The sequence below is a fragment of the Hylobates moloch genome, unplaced genomic scaffold (genome assembly GCF_009828535.3).
Source record: "Hylobates moloch isolate HMO894 unplaced genomic scaffold, HMol_V3 SCAFFOLD_5, whole genome shotgun sequence".
NCBI lineage: Eukaryota > Metazoa > Chordata > Mammalia > Primates > Hylobatidae > Hylobates > Hylobates moloch.
Genome location: NW_026652280.1, coordinates 150,178,546 through 150,205,628, shown reverse-complemented (window position 1 = coordinate 150,205,628; position 27,083 = coordinate 150,178,546). Strand labels below are relative to the sequence as shown.

Sequence of the window (27,083 nt, the reverse complement as noted above, 5' to 3'; positions counted from 1 at the left end):
TGACTGAAATGAAGAGTAGTTTTACAGGCTGGAGTTTCTAATTCCACTCCCCTCTTTGTCTCTAGCTGCCCTCAGGCAGTTTTCTCCCTCCAGGCACTAGTGGTGCTTCCTGTGGGTTTAGGCAGGAATGATTTTTCTGCAAGGGAACCCAGGATGGTGGGGAAGCTGGCTATCCACCTCAATCTTTTTCCAGAGTAGAACAAATGAGACTGGGAGGAATTTTCTGTGCGTGACGCCTGGCAGATTGGGGCAGGGGCATTGCAGATAGAGAACTTTCTTTTTATTGTCTGCTCAGAGTTTTTCACTGCTCTGTCTCCCAACTATCATTTCAGCCTCAGATTTGGCTTCTAAGATGTTGCTGGTGTTAATCTGTGCTCCGGCTATTTGCTTTTGGTTCTCTGTGGGGAGAGCAAAGGCAGATTGCTTCTACTCTGCCATTTTGTTGATATCCAGAATTGTTTTTTTGTTTGTTTTTTTTTTAGTATATACTGTAAGTGCTGGGATACACGTGCAGAATGTGCAGGTTTGTTACATAGGTATACATGTGCCATGGTGGTTTGCTGCACCCATCAACCCGTCATCTAGGTTTTAAGTCCCGCATGCATTAGATATTTGTCCTAATGCTATCCCTCCCTTTGCCCCCCACCCCCTCCCCCCGCCGACAGGCCATGGTATGTGATGAGAATTGTATTTTTTTCTTTTTATTTATTATTTAGCTTCTTTTATGATAACTCTTTTGAAACAGTTTCACTCTTCCTGAACTCTCAATCACTTCACTTCCTACAGATAATCTGCCTACTACTTTTTAACAGATTTGAGGTCATCTTGATGAGTTCTTGAACCTTCCCTCCTTCAAAATTTTGTTTTGAATATTTCTGTTTTTCTTCCATGTCTCTTGCATCTTATCTCAGAGGAAGAGACTTTCAGACAGAAGGTTAACTTTCCTACCATTTAAAAAAAACTCCACTAAGGTATTATTACTTCTCAGTTCCCTTTATTCTCTTTTGCATCTTTAATATTTTCATCACAGACTTTTCTTTTTTCTATGAGTATGCTTAGATTTCTCCCCTAAAATTCTGCCTGTTTACTCTACTTTTCAAACTATTATTTCATTTTCTTTTTACTGCAAACTTATCAAAAGTAACCTATGCTTGCTTCTTTCATTTCTCATGTTTAAACTGAGTCTTATTGTCATCACTCTCCCCAAAGTTTTCTCTCAAATACCAACTGATTATAAAATCCTTTGTCCTTCTTTTCACTTCTGATCTTCCATGATCTCTCTATGGCACTTGACACTACCCTTGTTTTCTCTTTTCTTAATTCTGCCCTTTCTTGGCTATGTGGAATTATTCTCTCCTGGATGTTTTCATTCTCCTACCTGTTTGATTGCTTCTTCAGTCCCTTCTTCACTAGTACTTTTTCTTTTCTTTTCTTTTCTTTTCTTTTCTTTCTTTTATTTTTTGAAACAAGGTCTCACTATGTTGTCCAGGCTGGTTTTTAACAAACTCCTGGGCTCAAGCATTCCACCCGCCTCTTCCTCCCAAAGTGCTGGGATTACAGGCATGAACCACCGCACCCAGCCATCATCATTACTTTTTCTTATTCCACTTACTAAATATAAAAGTTTCTAAGATTTTTGCCCTTGTTTCTTTTCTTTTTAAAATCTGCACTTGGTGATCTCATCTTTTCTCACAGCATCCATCATCATTTCTGTTCAACTCTGAATCTATATATTTTTCTCCATATTTCTCCTACATAATCTATGTTTAAAAGCCAAAGTTAAATTTATCATCTTCTAAAAAAAATCTCATCTCTTCACCTTTAAGTCTCCCAGTGACCCACCAAAGTCATATATGGATCCTTCCTCTTAATCACCTGTCACTAGGACTATGCAGTAAGTTCTCTCTCTTTTTCAATCTATTTATATACACTTCTACCAGATTGTCTCCTAATGCATAGTTTGTATTATGTAGTTTGCCTACTCAGAAACTTTTAATGATTTATTACAAAGTAAAGTTGAACTCCTTTGTCTAGTGTAAAAAGTCCTCTGTAATTCTCAAAATATATTTTAGAATTACCTGCATTAGAATTGCCTGAGATATAGGGTACCATACTAGATTGTCAAGGATCTCCTGTGGCTCAGAGATTTGCCTTCTTAACCAGTCTTTACGTGACTGTAAAGCTTGTTGGCTTCTGCTTTATGATTTTCCTTTGTTTTCTACACCAACCTTACATAATATCACTTAGTTTCACATAATCTACATTTCTGCAATTTCAATCTTGTAAATTAAATTACTGTCATTACTACATTAAATTACTTGCCATTTCATCATATTGGCCTGATTGTGTACCATGCTTTCAAATGTACCTGCTCTAACTGTTTCCTCTATGGAATACCCTCTCTTCTAGGCTCTTTTATCTATCAGGATTAATTTCAATACTCCATCCTATTCAAGCTTTTCTTGGCCTGAGCTGGAAGTGAGTTTCCCTTCCTCTGAGTATTTTATGGCTGTTTTATGGGACTTTTCATGATTATCATAATCAGTTGCTTATAAACAAGCCTTTTGTTTTTTTAACCATTAAGACTGTAAGCTCCTTGAGTTCTGTTATCATGTGAGGTTTACATTTTTGTATCCCCCATAGATATATAAACGTAAGCTTAGAGGCCTGGAACATAGATGATAGTAGATATTCAATAACTTTTTAAAAATAATAGACTAATTGATAATTGATCTGTGTACCAAATAGATAGATGGGTGAATATATGATAATCTTATTCTACCTCATAAAATCTTACTCATTTTTCCTATAGTGAAAAGTTAAAAAAAATCTGGAGTTGCTTGCTATTATGAGTTGAAGGGATTATATTTCAGGGAAACTCACTAAGACTTTCCATGAAAAGTTAAGATTAAAAATGCTGATTCCTCTATCTAGTTCAGCCAAAGAGGTGAAATAAGAATTTTCTAGGTGTATTTGTAGTCCTGAAGTTCTATTCAAGACCAAGCATCTAAACGACTTCTACATTCCTGTTTTAATATTATTTCTTGGGTATCCCGAAGTTTAGTTTATTAAAAATTAAGGCATAATTTTAAATAGCTATTCATATTATTTATTTTTAAAATGTAATTTACCCCTCAGGCAGTATTTTAGACTCCAGCAGTTTCTATATATGTACTCTCTTTAGGGGCAAGCAATTTTCTGATGACCCATTCTGTGTACCAGTTTATCTGTTGGGGAATTAAAGTAGGAGATAGCAGAGTAGTACTCTTTGGCATCATTTAAAAGTATATTACCACATAGCAATGAACAATGCTGTTTTCCCATACCTTTTTAATGAGAAAGTGTTTGTAGAACCTATCTCTGGTGGATTTTCTATTACTTTTTGGTATTATGTTGAGAAATCTGACCTATTTAGCATAATTTTTTTCGTTGAAAAGTGATGTTCAAGAACATAAGATCTGTGATAAAGTAGCAAATACTCAGAAGAAATTATGTTCTTTCAAATACAATATTTCTTTTATTTCTTCTTGTATATTCTTTCCTTGTTGGAGGAAACTGATTTATTCAAAGGAATTAGTTAACCCTTGAGTTCCATATGTCTATGGAAGGAGATAGAATATTGCCAATGTGTGGTTTAAATAAAAATTATAGTATTAGTATATATAGATTTTTTTTTTTCAATGACAGCAAAACCAAAGGAGTTCCCCTGAGATGGAAAGACAGAGAGCTGTGTACTATCTAGCCACTAGGCTTGTTCAAACTGCTCGAAACTCTCAATTGGATCCAGACAGTTTACGAATATATTTAAGTAACCTCAAGAAAAAGTACAAAGAAGATTTTCCCAGGACTGAACAAGTTCCAGGAAAGACTGAAGAATAATAACAATTCTAATGTAATAATATATCTTAATTCAAGGAACCTAGAATTTATTTTTCCCTTTAGAGATAAGGAAAATAATATTTGTCAAATTTCATATTTTAATTGAAAATTACATTATATTAACATCACAATTGTCATCTATATATTCTATGTGAAAAATATTTATTATAACTTAACAAATGAGAACTACTTAAAGGAATGGTTTTTATGTTAGGAAAAAATACAATACACCACTTTTTTCTCACAAAAATTCGCATTATGAAGACCTAAGTTCATTTATACTTACAAGTTATAGTTTAAAATATTATTGTAAATACCCTAGTTTAATAAACACCTTTCTTTTTAGGTCTGGAAACTTTTTTGAGCTTTTCTTTTACATTCTATTCTGAAGTAATAATGCCCTATAACTCAACAGTTTATTAATCAGTACCCCCACATTCCAACACTGGAGGGTTCTGAAGTTCATCAGAGTTATTTTGGAATCACGCTGCTAAGTGAGTAATCTCAGCATAAAGGCCTAACATAGACAAGTTATTCTTTTCTTGGGCAACTAAGTGTCTGGAATTCAAGGTATACATTTGAAACATTTATTTAGTAAGCTACAGTATTCATAATAATTTGACCCCCCAATATTATTCACAGACCACTTAGGGCCATATTTTATTCTATAACATTTAATATTAATGTTTGCTGATTTTATTAAACTCTCAGCATTCTAAGTAAATATTAGTAGCCAAGTATATTGAAAAAGTTATAATTTAAATGATACACGTATTATTTTGGAAAAGTAAATGTAGATTATTTTTTGTTTTACATTCAATTCAATATATATTAAATGTCTTGTTAGATTACTTATATTCCCTATTGTCATGTTTTAGAAAAAATATCACAATATTTATATTTGACTATTAGCCATGTTTTAATTCACAGCCTCTGAAATGAATTCCATTTTGTGTGGTCATTTCTTTTTCTTTATATTTTTTCTTTTTGAGACAGAGTCTCGCTCTTGTCCCCCAGACTGGAGTGCAATGGCGCGATATCGACTCCCTGCAACCTCCGTTCCCAGCTTCAAGTGATTCTACTGCCTTAGCCTCCTGAGTCGCTGGGACTACAAGCGCCCACCACCACACCTGGCTAATTTTTGTATTTTTGGTAGAGACAGGGTTTCATAATGTTGGCCAGGCTAGTCTCGAACTCCTGACCTCAGGTGATCCGCCTGCCTCGGCCTCCCAAAGTGCTGGGATTACAGATGTGAGCCACTGCGCCTGGCCTTATGTGGTCATTTCTAAAGGCAGTTAGGTAATTTAGGCTTGTGGCAAATTTCAAGAAGACACTGAGGAGGAAAAGGGCATGGCAGATTGTTTGGGGTGGCAGGAAAAAAAGAGAGGAAAGCAATAAAAGGTAGAAAGGGAATAGGCAGTGGGGAAAAAAACAGGCAAGCAGAGACGAGTGCAACATATCAAATATGCTGAATATCATTTCCTCAAATACATTAACTTCTTTTTAGATTTAACCTCAATGTTATATTCCACCCGACTTTTAAGAAATTTTTCATCAATTAAAGCTTTTGATGCAAAAACCGCAGCCAAATGATTAATGCCTTTTATTTTAGAATTGAGATACTGAAATAAAAACAGGTTTATATCTTCTTAAAATTAAATTACTTTTTCTTAAACCATCTTGTGTGTAGCAGAAACATACAAAAAACCAAATCAAATAAAGATATAATTATTATGTCATGGTACTATAGAATGAAGGTGAATACTAGGGAGACAATCCATTTCTTAATTTTAAGATCTATTTGCTCTACTCTTTTGTTCCTCTTTGCCTTTGCCTTTTTCTAATATTATAGATCATTATCTCATAATCCAGTCTTTCAAGGTAAATGCCCATAATGTGTTAGCAAACTCCTTTAATTTCCACCACAAAGCCATTATTTTAGCCTGTTCCACCTTTCTCCTCATAGAATAAAATCCTACATAAGATAGTCTTTTTCAAGTTTAGGGGTAAAATATGGGGGGTGGGGGTGGAGAAGAAACAGCTTATTCTCATGCCTAGGAAGTAATGCGTTTATTTTTACATTTACATTCGATAAAGTTAATTTTTTTGGTGTACAGTCCTATGAATTTTAGTACATTTATGGATTCACATAACCACCAGCAAAATCAGGATACAGAACAGTCCCATCATTCCAAAAGACTTCCTTAATGCTGTTCCTTTGTAGTCAAATCTTTCCCTGACCCTTAAACCCAGCAATCACAGGCCTGTTTTCTTTCCCTATAGTTTTGTTTTTTCCCAGAATGTCTAGCAAAGGGAATCCATATAGCGTGTAACCTTTTGAGACTGGCTTTTTTTGCATAATGCGTTTAAAATTTATACATGTTGCTGTGCCTTTTTATTGCTGACAAGTATTTCATTGTTTATATGTGCCGGAGTTTGTTGTCCTTTCATTCATTGAGGGACATTTGGGTTTTTAGTTCTTAGTGATTATGAATAAAGCTACCATAAACCTTCCTATACAGGGTTTTTGGGGAGTGTAAGTTTTCATTTATCTAGATCAAATAGGAGCAAAGTAGCTGTGTCATATGTTAAGTGTATGTTTTATTTCATAAGAAGCTGCCAGACTTTTCCAGAGTGACTATACCACTTTTCATTCTCATCAGCTATGTGTGAGTTCCAGTTGCTCCTCATGTTCACTAGTACTTGGTATTGTCAGCTTTCTTTTCTTTTTTCAGTTGAGCCACTTTAATAGGTGTGCAGTGAGTAATGCTTTTTAAACAAATTTTAAAGCTATTCTGATAGTTTTTTAGCCAGAAGTGGTTTTATTTCTCTTTTTTCTATTTTTAACTGCTTTTAGCCTCTCTGATAGCACATTTTAAAATCTGTTCCTTCAAGCAAAAGTTTTAGAGTAAGTATTACTTTCAGAAAGCTATAAAACAAATCTAATTCAATAAATATTTTCTATGGACCAGGCAACATATTAGCTGTTAGAGGTACAAGAGATAGGGCATTTGACTTGAGAACCTTGGGTGTAATAAAGAGAAAAAAACACATATATTAGGATTGGAGCACCATGTGATAAGTGCCATAATAGAGGAATGTTTAAGGCAATGGAACCAAGAGTATGTAACCTTTGTCAGTCAAAGGGAATTTAAAGGATAAAATATATTGGGTTTTTAGGAAGGAAAAGGCATTTTGGATAGATCAGCATATGTGTAAGTAAAGATATGTGAAACAGTAAGCAGCTTAGTTTAGCTAGAGGATACAGTGCATATGAGAGAGTGAAGCTGGGTGCTTTCTATCAGTTTCTCCTATAAACCACTGTAGAGTTTTAAGGCATGTTTGCCCTTGGGGGATTGGCAAGGGTTGGTGGTAGTAGTGATGGTGGTATAAGGTAATTAGATTTGCATGTTAATAAGATCATCTGGGTGTTAGCATGAATGACTTTGAAATGGGCAGTTGAAACCAGAGTCAAGGAGTCCAAATAGTTTAAGAGACTATTTTAGTAGAGTTGATGAGGGTTAAAAGTAGAAGTGATGGGAACAGGACAGATGCGTGTGGGAGGAAAGAAGAGTTGAGTGGGCAGAGTGGCTGATGAGGGAGAGAAGACATTGATTTGAAAGATATCATGTCTTTTGAGGGAATATGGTTGGAGCTAGAGGTCATTATCCTCAGCAAATTAATGCAGGAACAGAAAACCAAACACCGCATGTTCTCACTTATACTGGGAGCTAAATGATGAGAACACATGGACACATGGAGGGGAACAACACACACCAGGGCCTGGCAGAGGGTGGAGATGGAAGAGGGAGAGCATCAGCAAGAACAGCTAATGGATGCTGGTCTGAATACCTAGCTGATGGGATGACCTGTGCAGCAAACCACCATGGCACACATTTACCTGTGTAACAATCCTGCACATCTTGCACATGTACCCCTGAACTTAAATCACAAAAAATGTTTTAAATGTGAAAACAACAAAAAAGATATGTTCGAGTGCTAACCCTCAGTACCTCAGAATGTGATGTTGTTTGGAAATAAGATTACTGCAAATGTAATCAGATAAGATATGACAGCTGTCTTTATAAGACCACATGAAGACAGAGGGGAACACCATATAAAGACAAAGGATTGAAGTAGTGCAGCTACAAGCCAAGGAAAGGAAACCACCAGAAGCTAGAATGAGGTAAGGAAGAATTCTTGTAAAAGCTTCAGAGGGAGGAGGGCCCTGGTGACACCTTGATTTTGGACTTATAGGATTCACAACTGTGAGATGAGAAATAAAGTACCCAGTGTGTGGCACTTTGTTATGGCGACTCTAGGAAACTAATAGAGACGGGAAGAGTTCAGTAAGATTCTGGGTGGTGATGGATTTATCATGTTGAGAAATATGGAAGTAATCAGAATTCTAGTAGGAAGAAGTTCCTGAAACTTAGATGCTGCTTATTGCCCACCCTTTAGAATAGGTATGAGCCACAGTCAATAAAAGTGAAGACTAGACCAAATTTGTTAATCTTTCTTAGAGTTGAAGACATATGAAGAGAATGATGGAAGAAAAGGATGAAAATTAGAGAATAAATGTCAAAAGATTTGCGAGGTATTTGGCCAGACAAATCACTTCATCTGGATCACCAATCTAGTGTTTCTTTATGTGCTAGACTAAAGGTAGCTTTTAGGCTTTCTTTATATTAACTTATTTTTAACCAAAATATATAACTATTTACATGTTTCTAGTAAAGGAAATATTCATATGAATAGCCTGTCTATAATATGTACCTCTATATTTATGAGCTTAAAATATGCTGTTATAATTAAACATTTTAATAAAGTGTATAAGTAAGCATTTCTATAATTCAATCCTATAATGTATTTTTACTTCACCTAAATGAAAGTAGAGGGAATGAAAAAGCAAGAAATCTGGTTATATTGCTCCATGTCTTTGCTTCTTTACTATTTACATTCTGTTCTTTTGACACCGTAATAATAATATTCACACAGTTTATGTTAGTACAGAACCAGAGTGAACACTCTTTCTATGAATTGTCACACTTTGATAGTACTCAGACTGTGAGTGGACAGTGGGAACTGCTACTGTCTGCCATAATTTACTAAGACAGGCCCTAAAATATATGGTGATAAGATGGGAACAGGTGCTCATTGTCAAGAACTGTGAAGAGTCTGACATTTTTACCCTAATTGCAAGCAAGCAGTTTAGCCTGCCATAGCTTCATGCTTACTGTCAGAAGACAAGAGACTCCTGGGTTAGAAACAAAGGACTTTATTACTAATGGCATTAGCAAGTAGCATAAGATTCATGCTTGTGTCGATTCCACTTAGATCCACCCTCCAAGATATGGAGTGGTCCAAGTAGATGTGGACACAGTAGATTTGTGTCACAGCTGAGGAGCTCTGAGCTTGGGAAATTCCAATCTTTTATAATGAGTTTCAGGCAAACTTGCTCAACCTTTGCCTGAGAAAGACGTTACTAGACAATAAACAAACCTGCTCTCTGCTCCAAAGGAAGACACTATCTCTATCTCCCAAACTGCTCACTATACAAACATTCTTGAAAAGCTAGCCCATAATCAATGGAAATTAGTGCCTCTGCTCATGACGGGAAAAACACGAGAGAGATCCATAGAGAACTGTCTTCCAAGTCTCATGTTTGCATATAGTTGTAGAGAAAAAAGTCTAGTACTTAGAAAATAGCCAAAAAATTGTCTGAGAAAACTCTATTTTTTTAGGTAAGTTTCTTCCTGATGAAAGAACATACAGATTGAACTGATATTTTCATTTTGATGTAATTTGGATGAAAATAGTTCATTTCTCTTTGTGTAAAATGCATATAATTTATTCCATTGTATAGAAGGTAATCGGCAGAGTCACGTATTGATTAAAAAGTGATCCAATTAAGATGTTGTTTGAAAATATATTTTCTAAATGAATGTTTAATGCAATAAAAACTTAGATGAAGTTAATTTTTATTAACTTCTAAGCCATACATTGGTAAGCATTGTTAAGGAACATAGGACATTGACATATGTTAGATTTCTAAATTCAGATAGTTTTGTAGACGAGCAGGAATTAGAAGGGAAAATATTCCGTCTGGGAGCATATTGTTGGTTAATAGTTGATTCCTGATGGTTAGTCTGCAAAGATGTAATAGTTCACATGGATCTTTGTATCTTGTTGAAGGAATGTAATCAAACCAATTTGAAATAATTGGACGTCTTCCTAAACTCAGGTGTGTCTGAATAAAAACAAAATATTTTACTTTTGTAATGTTTTGTAATTTGGATTAGTCCAAATTATTAAAACTTATTTTTAATTTAAATTTAGAAAATAGACCATAAATCTATAAAACCTTTATAACTTTTTCCAAAGCATTTTTACTTGAGGCAAGTATTTTATTCCCATTTTTTTTCACAAGGATAAACTTCAAATAATCTGTATGTCTAAGGACACAAGGCAACATTTTTTTACAACTATGAATCTGAACAAGTTTTTAATTTTAGTTGGATTGTACTTTTATTTTATCTACTTCTTCCTGAAGAGTAGTTACGGTCAACTTACCTATATAGAATTATCTGGGAGACCATAAAAAATATCAGTGCTCAGGCCCTACTCCACAAATTCTGATTCAACTGGTCTGGGGTTGGACACAGACAAGGTAAGTCCTAAAAGTTTCCCAGGTGATATCAACCATTGTAGAGTAAAGCTTCATACACAAGAAGGCCTGACAGGAGGCCTGTCCAAATGAAAAGATGTCTTTTAAAGGTTTAGAAAGGCATCTTTTAAAATATTTAATCTTACGGGTCAAATGTTAATAGATTGACTTAGGAAAAAACATTGCTGTATTACAGAAATATTCTCCACTAGAACATATACTCCACAGGCTACATGACACTATTGTTTATCTATTACATCTATGATGCATTCATTATTCAATTATTTAACTATTAAAGAATATATGCTTAGCATTGTGACAGGTGCTTGGGATAATTTGCTAGGGTAGGTAAAATAGACACAGCCTCTGTGCCTACGAGACTCATGGTGCAGAGGTAGAAATATCTAAACATATATTTACAATAAAATATGTGCTGTGATAGGGAAAACTACTGGGAAGTGTGGAAATGCAGAACAGAGGTATTTAAAGTGTTCTTTAAGCAGTTTTAATGCTATTCTTTATCTTCTTGCTCAATGCTATTTTACTTTATTAAACTGCAATTGGTTGGAACCCAGCTATAAATTTTCTGCCACTTAGGCAGATGATTTTGGTCAACTCACTCCCAGTGCTTTAATTTTTTTTTTTTTTTTGAGACGGAGTCTCGCTCTGTCGCCCAGGCCGGAGTACAGTGGTGCGATCTCTGCTCACTGCAAGCTCCGCCTCCCGGGTTCACGCCATTCTCCTGCCTCAGCCTCCCCAGTAGCTGGGACTACAGGCGCCCGCCACCGTGCCCAGCTAATTTTTTGTATTTTTAGTAGAGATGGGGTTTCACCGTGTTAACCAGGATGGTCTCGATCTCCTGACCTGGTGATCCGCCCACCTCGGCCTCCCAAAGTGCTGGGATTACAGGCGTGAGCCACTACGCCCGGCCTGTCCTAGTGTTTTTCTACTAGTGTTGTATCTCAGGAATAGCATTCATGGAACTGGTTGAGAATTGATATGTTCTGTAACAATTATGCAGAATTAATACTGGACCAGGGACAAGCAAGTTTCTGAAAATGCAAAAAAAAATTTTTGTTTTAAAAATGGGCTGCCAAAATAATTTGATAAATTTGCTTTGCTTACAGTTGGCTCAGGCATTCATATTCACTGCTGAGGCATTAAAGAAAAAAAAAACAGTAGAGTTGTATCTCTTATGAGTTTATTTCTGAAGTCACACCCTTAAAGATTAGGGGAACTACTGGATTCCTTGTTAATTTGATTGTTTTAAATTTATAGAGGTAGCTTTCTATTAAACGGACTTATTTCTTGCTACTAATGGGCATGATTCAATTTGATGCTGACACTTGCAGTTCATTTTGACAGGGTACCCTATATGCTGTTAATTGTTTTCTCTAAATTTGATTTATTCCAGAAACTTTATTAAGAAGGTCTCCACATTTCTGAGGGATAGATATTTTCACTTGAACAAATATTTTAAGCCTTTATTTATATTTTTATAATGCTTGACTTTGCTTTGAGAACTTGAATGGAAAAAATCTGTTTTTTGACATATGATTGTATTTGTGGGGAGAAATGTAACCCTCATTTTGAAATATTCTGTTGGAAAGGAAGTCTGTTAAATTTTTTGATTTTTTTTAAAGGACAGAGACATCTTAAATAGTTTTAAAAATATAATTAGGATATAATATATATCTACTTAATACTAAAATGAACTATACATATAAATTAAAATTCTTTCATATTTCTAAAAACATAAGACGTAAAGGACTGTTTGAGATTTTCCCTATTATTTTTATTAATAGGCATATACTCAATGATCTGTCACTGGATATATTCTATAAATTAAAAATTAACTGTATTCTTTCCTTTACAGTTGAATCTTAAGATTCACTAATATTTGAGCCCATTTTTTTTTTAAAGTAGTTTTCTTACCTTTATTTCCTTGACTGAAATGACAGAAAGCACTCTGGAACATAGTACCAAACATGTTTTGGCATCTTCATGGATGTCAGCCAATTCACGATCAACCATTACTCTTATTCTCGAAGGGTAGAGTATTATTGTTAAGACAATGTTGATAGGTTTTTTTTCTCTTTCTAAGATTCCATATTGCAGTAGTATTTTGAAGATATTAGACTGTCTTGTCTGAGCTACATAAAAGAGAGGTGTGATGCCACTTAATGGGCTTGGACAGTATACTGGTGTGAAAGTTCTGTGAATTAAACAAAACAAAAACTCATTGGATATAGAATTAAGAAATGTGAGAAACACTCTATCTTGCTAGTAATGGGAAAATGATAGTTTAAATGTTAAATGTCTTAAATGTAACTTTATATGTTTCTTTTTCTTTTTTTGAGATGGAGTTTCCCTCTTGTTGCTCAGGCTGGAGTACAATGGCACGATCTCTGCTCACCGCGACCTCTGCCTCCTGGGTTCAAGTGATTCTCCTGCCTCAGCCTCCCGAGTAGCTGGGATTACAGGCATGTGCCACCACACCTGGCTAATTTTGTATTTTTAGTAGAGAAGGGGTTTCTCCATGTTGGTCAGTCTGGTCTCAAATTCCCAACCTCAGGTGATCCACCTGCCTCAGCCTCTCAGAGTGCTGGGATTACAGGCATGAGCCACTGCACCCAGCCTATGTATTTCTTAAAAGGAGTTTTCCACTCTATGAATCTAGACTAAACTGAAGGTTAAAAGAAAACTCCTACCAAACACTTAAACCCCATTTACGTTGTAAAAATAAACAAAACCAATTTATAATATATGTAAAGTGTTTACTTTTAGTCATAGCAATTCTAGTTGAGAAATCTGTACTGCTTAGGACAGTATTACAAAACTGATGTAGCTCTGGAAAAAATAAAATGGAAAACGAGGACAGAACTTTTTGATTTAACTTTATTGATAGAAAGAATTATGTGATCATTTGCATATCTTTTTGTTTTTGTTCTTCCTGATCATGTACCAGACATGAGCTTGAATTGAGTTTGGAGATTAGGAAAGGAATAAATACAACTATCTTAATTCTATGTTTTTAACTTTAATAAAATTAGAGTTGGTTGGGCTTAGGAAATGTAAATTATAGTGAGAACCGTATCAGGTCCCTCAAGGGCAGAATTTTTCTTCTTGAGTAAAATTTTGAAATCTAGGGAAATCTTGTTTTCCCTAGAGCGTCACATGATGGCTAGACTTAAAAATTTCTCTTCCCTTATGACAGAAATGAAAACTTTATTTTTTTAAATGGTATATACTTCTTGCAGTTGTTTCATTTAATAGACTTTTATGCTGTTATTTTGGTCAGAGTAAATATTGTTGTGGTGTCCTTGACCACAGGGGATTTTATATTAGCAAGCCATAATTTGCCAAGTAATGTGGTTTTTAGGCTAATGAAAGAGAAATTTTATTAATGATTTTTGTCTGTGGAATTCTCTTGACTGGCCTAATAAAATACTGCAGGACAACACACAAAGCATAAATACTGGTTTTAGGCAACTACTCAGAGCAAGGAAAGTCTTATGCAAAAAGGGGAACTTTAAGATTGCATATATAGTACTTAGGTAAAATGGGAGGCAGCATGGTATAATGGTATAAACAATAGGGACAAGTGTTCTAGGTTCTAAGTTTCAGCTCTTTGAATTGGCTGTGTGATCTTGGGCAAGTTGGCCTCTTTACATCGGTTTCCACAAGCATTTATGTACTCATCTGCTCATTCCTTCATTACCTAATTTATTTAATGCTTGCTTGCCTGGAGTATACTGAGGAGTAGATACACAGAGATGAAAGATACAGTTCTTGACTATTATAATCTAGTAAGGAAAACACAAGAAATTGTGTAAATATAATACAAGGTGATAATCGCAATGATAGAAGCATGCTCAGGGTACTATAGAAGCACTGAGGAGGGGTACTTAACTCTATCTGAAATAGTCATTTCCTATAGGTTATCCAGAAACTAAAATTTGAAAGATTAGTAGATGTTTTCCAATAAGAAGATTCGAAAGAATGTTTTAGGCACAAGCATAAACCAGCATTGGAGGATTGCTATAGCAGAACTAGCTATGGAAGATAAATGTTTTGTGATAGATGAGCTTTTTTCAAACTGTTTTTGAAGAATCTGACAAAACTAAGAAAAAAGAGTTTTTCTGGTTGAAGTCCTAGAGCCCTTACCCCCTACTGGATCCTTGTTCAGGTCTCCAAAAAGTATAGTTGGAAAGTCACTGGACCAACTAGTTTATCTGCAAAGCTTCACCAAACTCTGAAATGCCAGGGTTTTGTAATTTAAAAAATAGTGAATTGTAGTTCAAAGTAGCATTTTAGAAATCAAGATGTAGGTTTTTGTCATAACTCTGTCACTGGCACTATACATACGTATACGTATATATATACACACACATACACATATAGAAAGAGAAAGGATATATATGTATGTGTATACATATGAATATGTATATGTATTATTTCCTGTCTCTCTCGTGGAATCATCTCCAGACCAATAATGTCCTGGGCATCTTATCTTTTTTACAAATACTTCCAACGCATGGAGAACTTCTAAACTACTCATCTTTCTACATTACCTATCATTGGTATGCAGTTTCCCAAAGCGCCACTGCATCCAGGTCTTTCACATTTCTTTACTTTGTATGTGTTCTTCTCCCCCGCCTTTTTTTTTTTTTTTCAATTCTGCAATAAGTCTAACTCATCTTTATGAGACCTTGTCTAATAAACTGTTTTGTGAAGTCTTCTTTGATTACTCTGATATATCTCATACTCCTCAGGGCACTTTGTACCTACCTACATTAAATTTGTATCTTTTGGAAATCTTATTTAACACCTCTAAACTTTCATTTTCTCTTCTTCAAAATAAATGGATAAGCAAAACAATCTACAAAAGTAGAAGCTCCTAAAAGACAGTAATTTCATCTTAGTTCACTACTACATATTTAAGTGCCTAGAACAATGTTTGGTCCATATTACGCACTCAAATATTTGTTAATTGAACTTTTTTTTACTGAAAATTTTGACTATATATATGTGATAGTAAAAAATTCCTTGAATTTATCCTGTAGCTTTCAGGCCTAACAAGATTTTTGTTGATGCATAATCACTTAAACTTTTCAAAGGCAACTTAATGTATTCATCTTGCTTGTTCTTAAGAAAATATTTGACTTAAGAACCTTATAAGTATGGGAATTCTGGAGACTCAGGGGGGCAAAATATACCATAAGTGGTCATTATTAAGGTTTAGAGATATTAGTTGATTCTAAGATATTAAGATTGACATTACGTTTAGAAGATACTGAATGAATACTGAAAAATGTTGAAAACATGACTAAAACTCAAATAGGTTTAAAATGAGATTTAAAAGTCTAATCTGTACCCAAATCACATATAATTAATCCTCATGTTTAAAGAGTATGTTACTGTAAACCAGAATTTGCTTAATCTGCACTGACAGTTAATTATAGCAGTACTTATATGGATGAAGTGCAGCAAGCAAAGCAAGAATTAGTTTTTAAATGTGAGGTTAATGAACTGAACTCTTGGTATCTGAAAACCTGTCATAATGCTTATGAAATGGGGCATAATATTTCCATATAGACATGCAGAGAATGATTCAGTTTTTTAGCTATAATTATTTCTAATTTTTTTCCCTTCTCATTCTCCTTCAATTTCTAGCTGAAAATTTTGATAGATGCTTCTCCAGAATAATTTTACATGTGTGATATTTCACACAGTTGACTTTCTTAAAACTATGTTTTCCTTTTACTCAGTTGGGCTAGTGTCTCCAAGTTACCCATTTATCTCTTTGGCTATTTCTCCTCAACTGTCTTTCACTGGCTCCTCTTCCTCTGCCCTCAACATCTAAGTAAGTATGCATGGCCTTTAGACCAATTTTATTTGACTATTCCCAGGCAATTTCATTTATGACCATAACTTCAATTCCTTTCCATTTATTTATTTCAACAAATATTGAACACATACTATATGCCAGGAACTGTTTTAGGTGTTTGGGATATATCAGGAAACAAAATAAAGATCCCTACTATCTTGCTTATATTATAGTGAACGATTAACAACAATATAGGATGAACATAGTAAACAAGCAAATTTTATGTTAGAAGGTGATGAGTGCTTGGAAAAAAGAATAAGTAGAACAGAATAAGAAGTATGGATATGCTGTGGGCTGGTACGGTCAGGGCATTTTTAAATATTAAATGAGATGATGGAAGAGTACATTACTGAAAGATGACATTTGAACAAAGACCAGAAGGAGGTGCGGAAGTTAACCATTTGGATATTTCAGGGCCCTATGGTGGGAGACTGTGCCTGGAGTGATGAAGGAAGAATAAGGGAACCAGTGTGGCTGAAAGAAGACAGAGGTAATGGGATGCCACATTATTTAGAGCCTTATGGATCACTGTAAGAACTTCACCTTTTACTCTAAACCAAAAGGACAAGCCATTGGAGGTTTTGAGTAGAAGAGTAATGTGATCTGCCCTTTGTGGAGAATTTGTTATAGAAGGAAGGAAATCACTTAGCTTGGAACATAGTAGTGGAGACAGCCAGATGCTGTATATTATTTGCAGGTAGAACCAACAGATATCCCAACATAGATGTGAGCTGTAAGGGAAACATTAAGGACGGCACTGTTTATCTAGCCACATACTGCACATTTCTACCTCGATATCCATTAGGCAGTGCAAACTCATATGTCCAAAACTGATTTTATAGATTTTTAAAAATATTTTATCTTGATAAGTTTGTGGTATGACCATTTTGGTGGGCTGAATAATGGCCCCTCAGTATGGCAAATAGGATTTTGCGGATGTGATTAAGATCTTGAGGTGGGAAATTAACTAGGTGTGCCCAGTGTAATTCCAAGAGTCCTTATAAGTGCAGAGAATGTTGGAAGCAGAGTCAATGAATAACATATGATGATATTACAGTGCCAGCTTTGAAGATGAAGAGGCTATCAGCCAAGGAATGTAGATGGCCTCTGAAAGCTGGCAAAGGCAAGAAAACAGATTCTTCCCTAGAGCCTCTGTAAGGGACTGGACCTACTAACAATTTGATTTAGCTCTATAAGAGTTATTTTGGACTTTTGAACTCCAGAACTGTAAGAACTAAACTATAAATTTGTGTTGTTTTAAGCCCCTAAGTTTGTGGCAATTTGTTGCAGCAGCAACAGGAGACTAATACAACTTTCATCCACTCTCAAAATTTAGAAATCTGAAGATTAACTCTTTCTTCTCTTAGATCCTCCAATTCTGATCACTTACCATGTCTTGTAATTCTGTCTAAAAATCTCTCTCCTTTCTCCCACTGCTACCGTTTTAGTTTAAGTTCTCATAATTTACCTGGACAGTTGTAGTATCAAAGGGCGACCAGAGGTTGAGAGGCATGTTGGTAGAGCAGAATTAGTATTCCCCTCAAAACTATTATAAATACACACGTAAACTAAGTACATATACTGTGCATGCTATGCAAATTCAGCCTCAGGGATCTTCTCTAACCAACCCCCTTTAAAAAAATTAGATCACTTTCCCTCAACTCTTCCTACATAGAACATTGTACTTGCAGTGCTTGAGTAGTCTACTAACTGGTTTCCCTGCCCTAGCTGCAGCCTGTTTTCCCAAAATCCAATCTTCAAATGGGGCTGATGAATCTTTTTAATTCTACAAGTTGACCTTCACTGGCCAGGCATTACCCATGGTGTAAATTTCATGTTCCTCACTCTGGCCTACAAAGTCCTTCATTCTTTCAATTCCAGTCTTCATTTCTCTTACTACATGATTCCTATCTCACTCTCTAGCTATTACTAAACTGCTTGTAGTCATTGGATACAACAATGTTGTTTGTATCTCCCTTAGTTTCAGTCATCCTCCTTCTATCTAGATTACGTGTCTTCAAGGGAAAGAAAGAAGAAACTCTTTGTTATCTTTTAAAAATCAGTTTAAGACATCACCTATTCTATTGAGCCTTCTCAGATACCTACTCCTCCCTAATGGTGTTAACAATTTCCTTCTCTGCTCTCTGTACCTGTACATGCTTCTATTTTTGTACATAGAGTGTGGCTATAATTGCTGTTTACATTTATGCCTCACTTACTAGTATATGAGCTCTCTAAAATCCGGAAATATGTCTACTTTGTTTTTGTATCCCCAATAAATAACATAGCGTCTGGCACTTAGGAAATACTTAATATTTTTTATTGTTATTTGAATGGAATGACATCTTCTCCCTTTAGCCACCTACAATCTGTCACACTGTGGCATTTAGATGTTTTTTGCAGGTTTGTGGTGAAAATGAACAAACTTAAGTTTCTTCCTCTCATTAATTCTATCTCCTCTCCTCCAGGGAGATATAATAGGGAAATTATCAAATTAGAGTGTAAACAAGGGAGGATGACCAAAGAATGATGTTGTTGAAGTAAAGAACAACAGATAATATAGGAAACTTGGGGTATTCATTATGAGGACATAATAGATGTGTTAAAATATTTGAGAAGTTTTCTTGTAGAAAAGAGAGCAGACTGATCTTTATAGCTACTTGGGCAGGGTTGGAGAAATGCAAGACTTCAGTGCAGTACAGGAAAGAAGAATCAAATAAAGCTACTTCAAAATTCACTTACTCATTCAACAAAATCTTGACTGAGCAGCTGCTATGTATCTGTCATAGTTCTACACACTCTATCTGTGAGGATAGATAGTGAGCAAACCAATGAAAAAGGAACAACAGTAAATAAACAGGTCAGTGATCAGCAGGTGCAGAGAATTAAAGTACAATACTGTAATGACTGAGTGGCTTCTTTAGACTGTGTGAGTAGAAAAGGCCTCTTTGAGAAGATGGTATTTATACTGTGACCTAGCTGATGAGGAGGAAGGTCCAAGTGAATAGATTTTCAGGCAGAGGGAACAGTATTATGAGGCCTTATGGCAGGAATGAACTTGAAGATGTTCAAGAAACAGAAAGGTCTTTGTGGCTGGAATATAGTGTTCAAAAGGGAGAGTAATACAAGATTGGGTCTGGGAGAAATACAGAGGGACCTTTCATGTAGAGTTTTTATTTTTATTTATTTATTTTTTATTTTATTTATTTATTTTTTTGAGACGGAGTCTCGCTCTGTCGCCCAGGCTGGAGTGCAGCGGCGCGATCTCGGCTCACTGCAAGCTCTGCCTTCCGGGTTCATGCCGTTCTCCTGCCTCAGCCTCCCGAGTAGCTGGGACTACAGGCGCCTGCCACTGCGCCCAGCTATTTTTTTTTTTTTTTTTGTATTTTTAGTAGAGACGGGGTTTCACCGTGGTCTCGATCTCCTGACCTCGTGATCCGCCCGCCTCAGCCTTCCAAAGTGCTGGGATTACAGGCGTGAGCCACCGTGCCCGGCTTCACATAGGGTTTTTAAAAAAGGGATATTTTTTGAAATTTATACCCCTTGTATAAAATCACTGTAGTGGAAAAACTGGAGGATTTTAACTATGGCTGATATGAGCCATTTTGTATTTTTAAAAGGTCACTCAGGCTTCTGAGTCAATAACAGGTTATAGGAGTTGAGAAGGAAGAGTGGAAGCTGGATGACTCTTTGAGTCTATTGCAGTTTTCTATGCAAGAGGTGATGGTGAGTTCACCTAGATTTGAAACGGAAGAGATGAAAGGAGATGAAAAGAAATAGAAATGATTGGGATATGTTTTGGAGATAACAGGACTTACTGATGTGTTGAAGCAAAGGAAAGAATCAAGAATAAATCCTAGATTTCTGCCTTGAGCCACATGGTAGAGAAACAGGTGCTGTTAATCGGCGGTTGGGGAGAATTCTGGGGAAGGAGAAGGTTGGCAGAGAGGGGGGTGAGTTAGATCAGTATTCTGCTTTGTTTCTGTTCAGTTTGAAATGCCATCTGGCAATGTCAATTAACTAAATATAGAAGGAGTTCAGAGCTCAGAGGCAAAGTCAACACTGGGGATAAAGATTTGAGAGTCATTGGCATATACATCATATTTAAAGTCATGTGACTATATGTTTATATATTATATATGTTCAAATATTTAGTTATATATAACTAGTTATATTTAGTTATATAACTATTATATGACTAATTATATTTATATATTTATATAACTAGTTATATTTATATTTAGTTATATATACAAAACATATATATAACATGTATATATAACTATATATAAATATAAATATAAATATATAAATAAATATGTGTGTGTATATATATATATATATATAAAACACTAGGAAAAACAAGGACCCCAAGGCAAAGGAACGGTTTACCTAAGGCAATAGTTAACTCACTACTACTAGAATTGTTTAAGAAGAGACCAGTGAGCATCAACCAGTTGCTGACCAGGGTAAAGGTCTGCTAATGAATTCTTAGGCTCCATACAAATTTAAAATTCTATGATTCTGAGAGGTCCAAATGATGTTGCGATCAGTAGAACTGGCCTGTAATGGGTTTTACCTTGTGGATGCATCTAAGTTGAAATTTATTAATTTTAAACCTGTCTTAAGACAGTTGTTAATGGCACTCTATCACGTTCCACTGTGTTTCTCTGTTTCATTTTCCTTCCAGCTTTCTCCTCTCTGCTTCCATTTTTAATTTTTAAAAATTTATTCTCTCTCCCTCTGTTTGACTCAACTTTTCTTTCCCATGGACCTTCCAGGGCTATAGACAGGCACTACTTAGCCCAGCTAGTGACAGTCAGCTTTAGAAGATTTGCTGATCTCTGCTGTAGTTACAAATATAATGGTTACTTAAAACACAAAGTACTATTTGGTAGTTTTGTTTACTGTTGTTTCCAAACTACAGCTATCAGTTCATGTACTTTAGTAATCATTAAGTAATGAAATCCAGTGGATCTCCAATACCATAGGATGCACAATCAAGAAAAACTCTGCTTTAGGCAGAACCTAAATTGGTTTAGTCTTTAACTGATCTTGTCCATTTTGTTTTTCATTGCATACATGCATTTATATTGCACCTAGTACAGAGTTGCATACATAGCAATGTGATTAATATTTTGCTGAATGAACACATGAATGTTTTATTCAGACGAATATCTAAAACCAAAGAATAAATTAAAGTTAGTGCAAACTAGGTAACTTTAAAATCTGTATTACGGGCTCTACAAAGAGGATACATTGGAGATTTTTCCATAAGATCCTCAGTAGTATGCATTAGGTAGATTGACATGTGAACACTATAAAAATTTGGTTCTATTATCGATAGCATCAGGTACTTGACCTTCATTGTGCTCAAATTTGGAGAATTTGGAGTCCAATTTATCAATGTTTAACACACAAATAGGGAGCTATTGTGTTTAATAAGTATTACTATGTGAAGATGTGTGCATATTCCCAATTGTACTTTGAAAGTCAGCTTATAAACATATATAAATATAAAACCTCAGGATTCTCAGAAATAGGATATCATAGTATTACACAACATAGTGTCTTTGTTTAGTTAGAGAAACATGTTGTTTAGCACTAACATGTAAGCTGTGTAGAGCGGAATCACTAATGATTTATTGGTACATAATAATTTACATATAAATAAAAATGGAATACATAATAAAAGAGTGAAGGAGTGAACAACTGGTCAAGCAATTAGGTGAGAATTCCTTACTTCATGTATAGCCACTATACATGTTAGTTTTAGAAAAAAGAAGCACTCTACTCTCCTAAAGATAAATTTTCTTGTTCTATAGTGAAAACATATGAAATTATTACCTCCATATCAGCGCCAGGTTACAACTTCTGTCTTGAACATAGTCTTTTGTCTTCTTGAGAAGCAATTCCACAAAGTCAGGATTACCTTTTCTGGCAAAAACCCAGTACAGAATTGTATTCACACATATTTCAGTAAAGTCGAGGTTAAAACTTACTTCAAAACGGTATCCTGATTTTTCCACAAATGCAATGTAATCTGTGAGGAGTGCGTCAAAACCATCCAAGTCCACATACCTCAGAATTTTTGCCAGTGATCTGTAAATCCTTGGTTCATAACAGTGATATCCCCACTGACCCAGAAATTGTAGGGAGGGTCTTTTAACAATTTTGTCAAGGAGATTGCAGAATATATTGCTTCTTGGACAAGAAGTCTTACGACATAATTTAGTAGACTTACTCATTGTTAGTTATAGCAGCAGTGTAGAAATAAAATCAGAGGTAAGCATACTGTAACCCTCCAGTTACATATTTTGACAATGTGGCAGGCTTTACTCCACAAACAGAAGTGCCCTTTAAGCTGTAACCAGAAAAAGTAAATATTACCATAAAGTACTGGATGACATCACAATAGGTGGAGATTCCTCCACAATAGGTAGAGGTCACCAGCATAGGCCAGAGGGGATATTGTATGTAACTGGTGACATTTGAAAGAGACATATTGGACAGAAATGGCATACGTGAAAGCTAAGATACAATATATTTAATTTTCTAAGAATTCAGTTTAAGGTAGTCTGCCTGGTTTCTCAAGTTCTGCATGTTTCTTCAGTAGACTAAATAATAGTAATAAACAGATTGATTATCCTTTGTAGGCTATTATGTAAGCAGACAATGATTGCTAGAGTGAATGAATTCAAGTGTTGTTCTCATGTTCTGCATGAATACTGTATGTTTTCATTTAATCCTCATCGATTATTTCCCCTATCTTATAGTTGAGGAAATTGAGGCTTACACAGATAATTTTTTGTTGTTTTTTGTTTTTTGAGACAGGGTCTCACCCTGTCACCCAGGCTGGAGTGCAGTGGTATGATCATGGCTCACTGCGGCCTTGACCTCCTGGGCTCAAGCTTTCTCTCACCTCAGCTTCCCAAACAACTGGGACTACAGGCATGCACTGCCATGCCCGGCTAATTTTTGTATTTTTTGTAGAAACAGAGTTATGCCATGTTGGCCAGGCTGGTCTTGAACTCCCGAGCTCAAGTGAACTCCCTGCCTCAGCCTCCCAAAGTGCTAGGATTACAGGCTTGAGGCACTGTGCCTGACTGAGGCTTACATAGGTTAAGTAACTTGCCAATATATTCATTCCCAAAGAGAAAGAATGTCATACAATATTAACCAAAATTTAAAGACTTTGTTTTACATTTTTGTTGTTGAGACAGTGTCTCACTCTTGCCTCGGCTGGAGTGCAATGGTACGATCTCGGCTTACTACAACCTCCGCCTCCCAGGTTCAAGCAATTCTCCTGCCTCAGCCTCCTGAGTAGCTGGGATTACAGGTGCGCACCACCACGCCTGGATAATTTTTGTATTTTAGTAGAGACGGGGTTTCACCATGTTGGCCAGGCTGGCCTTGAACTCCTGACCTCGTGATCCTCCTGCCTTGGCCTCCCAAAGTGTTGAGATTTCAGGCGTGAGCCACCGCGTCTGACCTTTTTTTAGAATTTTAAATTTTACAGAAATTATTCCTCTATAAACCAGGCAGAATGTATACAATTTGGGCATTAAAGGTACTTCAAGCTTGATATGGTGTCCTTGCCCCACTACAATAGAGGGGAAAGATGTTATGGTTGTTTTTATCATTATTCTGTAGTTAATGTTTCAGCCACCTTTTTGTACCATTCACAGAGTGGTCAGTCTTAACAACCTTGGGTGTATGTATTAGCATTTTAAAAGGTAATTAAATATATTCTTTTTCCTTTGGCATATTTTTATTTAAATCATGTGAATGATGTCTCTTTAGTAAGAAAAAATTATTACTTTAGATTTACTATAATATACATCTACTAATATTGCGTTTTATTTTGTAACCTCTAAACTGTCATTTCCCAGCTGGACAACCTAATTAAACTAACTACATATTGTCATCTTTCTGAAAACCAAGTTTTGTCGTTTTCTTTCATTCTTTGTTTTTTTTTTTTTTTTTGCCTCAAAAAATATTTTTTAAATTAAACTGTTTTACTGATTTCTTAATACAATACATAAAACTTATAAAAAATTGAAACATTATAGAGCCAGCAACAATTCCTCCCTGAGATAATCATGCTAGCAGTTTTATGTATAGCCTTTCAAATGTTTTTGCTTATGTGTGTATAAAATTTTCTTTTTTTAAAAGAATACAGACACCTAATCTCAAGAGAATTTGTCATTCTTATATGAATAGGATAACATTACACATAACTTGCTCTATGAGTTACTTTTTATTTCTATATCAATGTAGTATTATTACCTTTGTATGACCATATTTGGTCATATATGCTAACTATGTCCTACTTGTTACATATCAGATACTGTTTTAAGTGCTTTATATATTAACTCCTTTAATTCTTACTTCACAGATAAGGAAGCTGAGATGTAGAGCTTAAGTGTCTTGCCCAAGATAATTTGTCTAGTAAGTGATAAAGCTGGAATTTGAACCCAAAGAGAATAGGGCTAGAGGCATTCTCTCTACTCTCCCCTGGTTCTCCAAAGTGAGCTACCTTTCCATTTCTGTGGCTAGTTTATGAAATACAGTCATGAAACAAGAGCTCTACAATTATATGTCAAAAAGCAGAAGATAGATAGTAGGTTAATCCTGCTTGTGTTCAGAATATACATTAAAGTAATACTAATGTAAATCTGTGGATATGAAAAATCTAGTGATTTTTTTCTCATTTTTCTTTGTACTTTCTTGATAATTTGAATATTAGTGTATGTTTTTTGATTATGAGAAACAAGTCATGCTCACTTTGAAAATAATAACTACAACATAGTAAGTCAAAGCTGTTGCTGCATTAGTTCTTTAAAATTTTTAAAACGTTGGCCGGGCACAGTGGCTCATGCCTGTAATCCTAGCATTTTGGGAGGCCAAGACGGGCCTTGAACTTGAGGTCAGGAGTTCAAGAACAGCCTGGCCAACATGATGAAACCCTGTCTCTATTAAAAATACAAAAGAATTAGCCGGGTATGGTGGTGTGTGCCTGTAATCCCAGCTACTTGGGAGGCTGAGGCAGGAGAATTGCTTGAACCTGGGATGCAGAGGTTGCAGTGAGCCAAGATGGTGCCATTGCACTCCAGCCCGGGTGACAGAGTGAGTGAGACCCTGTTTTAAAAAGATATATATTTTTAAAGTTATTTTCACTGCTAATGTAAACATCAAAAATATATATAGTAGACAACCTACTAATTAATAACACTAGCTAACATGTATTTAGTTCTTCAGTACTTACATTGTACTAGGTGGGTGCTTTATATGCTTTTTTTCTCTTTTAACCATGATAATTTTTTTTTAATTTTACCCATTTTATGGTTGAGGAAAAGGTTTAGATTGGTTAAGCCACTTGCCCAAGGTCATACAGCTAGTGAGTGGCAGTGATTTGAACCAAAGCTGAATCCATAGTTCATGTTCTTTGCGTTCAGCTGCCTTCAAACTTTGGTATAGCTATAACATCTGTGCTAGAGTATATCTTATACATTTCATATTTGTAGAAAGCTCTCAGTAAAATAATTAGAAGTCTAATGGCACTGAAATATATTCCATGCTTTAATAAATGTCCTGACTTAAAGAAAGAAAAATGTTACATACATGTTTCATACATTATATGCTAATAATTGAGAAATAATGAGTTTCAACTAAATATCTTACTTGGTCTTTTCAGTACTTAAGATTGCATAACCTAAACATAGATTGAATGTTGGCCTTTATGTGTTGTAAGTAGGCCAAAAGCTATATAGGTCCCAAATGCTGCTTGAAATTTCTACTCACTTATTCTTTTAGGTTAGGGCATTTCAGACCTAGGTGTTATACTTGAAATCATTATTACTAACTAATGCTTGAAGTAATTTGTTTTTATTGTATTCCTAAGCCTATGACCTGGCTCGGCCCAGCTACATTTTGTTAATAAGAGGGAAGCATATCAGGAAAATCTGAGTGCAATGGTTTAGGAATTGGGAAAGTATAAAAGGTGTAGCACAACAGCACTAGACAACTGAGTTAGTCACCTACCTAAGGAGAGATGCCAAGGACAAAGTTGGCCAGCTAAGCACTTTCTCCAGAAATGGGATTTATAGGTAAGTCACACATGAGTGACATGTTTGTATAGTCTCAGCAAACTACAAAACAAATATCAGTAGATAAGAATGACTTTGATGGATTCAGTAGTACAGTTGTTACATAATTATATAAAATTAAGCTTGTAAAAGTTCTATTCTATCTACTCTATAAAGTTTATACAGATTGAGCATCCCTAATCTGAAAATCCAAAGTCTAAAATGCTCCAAGATTTGAAACGTTTATAGCTCTGATATGACATCAAAAGTGGAAAATTCCACACCTGACATGTTTGCTTTCTGATGATTCAATGTACGCAAACTTCATTTCATGCATAAAGTTATTTTAATATTGTATAAATTTATCTTTAGGCTATACATATAAAATGTATATGGAACATAAATGAATTTCATGTTTAAACTTGAATCTCATTCCCAAGATATCTCATTATGTATATGTATGCAAAAATTCCAAAATTTGAAACAAATTCAAAATCTGGAACACTCTGGTCCCAAGCATTTTGGATTGGGATACTCAGCTTGTATTAGCCCTTTTACG

The 27,083-nt window shown here is 35.3% G+C and overlaps 2 protein-coding genes and 1 long non-coding RNA gene across 4 annotated transcripts in view; 2 read left to right on the top strand and 1 right to left on the bottom strand.

Annotated features, from left to right (window-relative positions):
• Positions 1-4,234, top strand: part of MSH4 (mutS homolog 4) — a 130,323-nt gene extending 126,089 nt beyond the window's left edge. Inside the window, exon 20 of the mRNA XM_032155555.2 lies at positions 3,688-4,234. Within this exon, the coding sequence (XP_032011446.1) occupies positions 3,688-3,879 (192 nt within the window). The 3' untranslated portion in view covers positions 3,880-4,234. The remainder of the gene's footprint in view (positions 1-3,687) is intronic.
• A 5,609-nt stretch (positions 4,235-9,843) lies between these two features.
• ASB17 (ankyrin repeat and SOCS box containing 17) lies at positions 9,844-22,798 on the bottom strand. Of its 2 annotated transcripts, XM_058439877.1 has the most exons (4): positions 22,518-22,798; positions 22,284-22,373; positions 12,482-12,761; positions 9,844-10,129 (listed from the first exon to the last, which is right to left on the bottom strand). In XM_058439877.1, exons 1-4 carry the CDS (start codon positions 22,682-22,684, stop codon positions 9,923-9,925), a joined length of 744 nt encoding a protein of 247 aa, XP_058295860.1. In that variant the 5' UTR covers positions 22,685-22,798; the 3' UTR covers positions 9,844-9,922. The 2 variants fall into 2 exon arrangements, with proteins under 2 accessions (XP_058295860.1, XP_032007879.1); XM_032151988.2 differs by having other exon boundaries at positions 22,284-22,798.
• Positions 22,799-22,923: 125 nt separating this feature from the next.
• LOC131383625 (uncharacterized) lies at positions 22,924-26,495 on the top strand. Its single transcript, XR_009213788.1, has 3 exons — positions 22,924-23,009; positions 24,835-24,887; positions 26,341-26,495. It is a non-coding gene; the product is annotated as an uncharacterized LOC131383625 (long non-coding RNA).
• Positions 26,496-27,083: the final 588 nt, after the last annotated feature.

What these genes read in the sequence shown, in the direction of transcription:
- ASB17 (XM_032151988.2), bottom strand. Translation starts at nt 22,684, where the DNA reads ATGAGTAAGTCTACTAAATTATGTCGTAAGACTTCTTGTCCAAGAAGC. An exon ending in AACCTGGCGCTGATATGGAG is followed by an intron (nt 12,762 to 22,283) that starts GTAATAATTTCA and finishes TTTAATTCACAG; the next exon opens with AACTTTCACACCAGTATACT. An exon ending in TTTCAGTCAAGGAAATAAAG is followed by an intron (nt 10,130 to 12,481) that starts GTAAGAAAACTA and finishes GTTTTTATTCAG; the next exon opens with ACACACCTGAGTTTAGGAAG.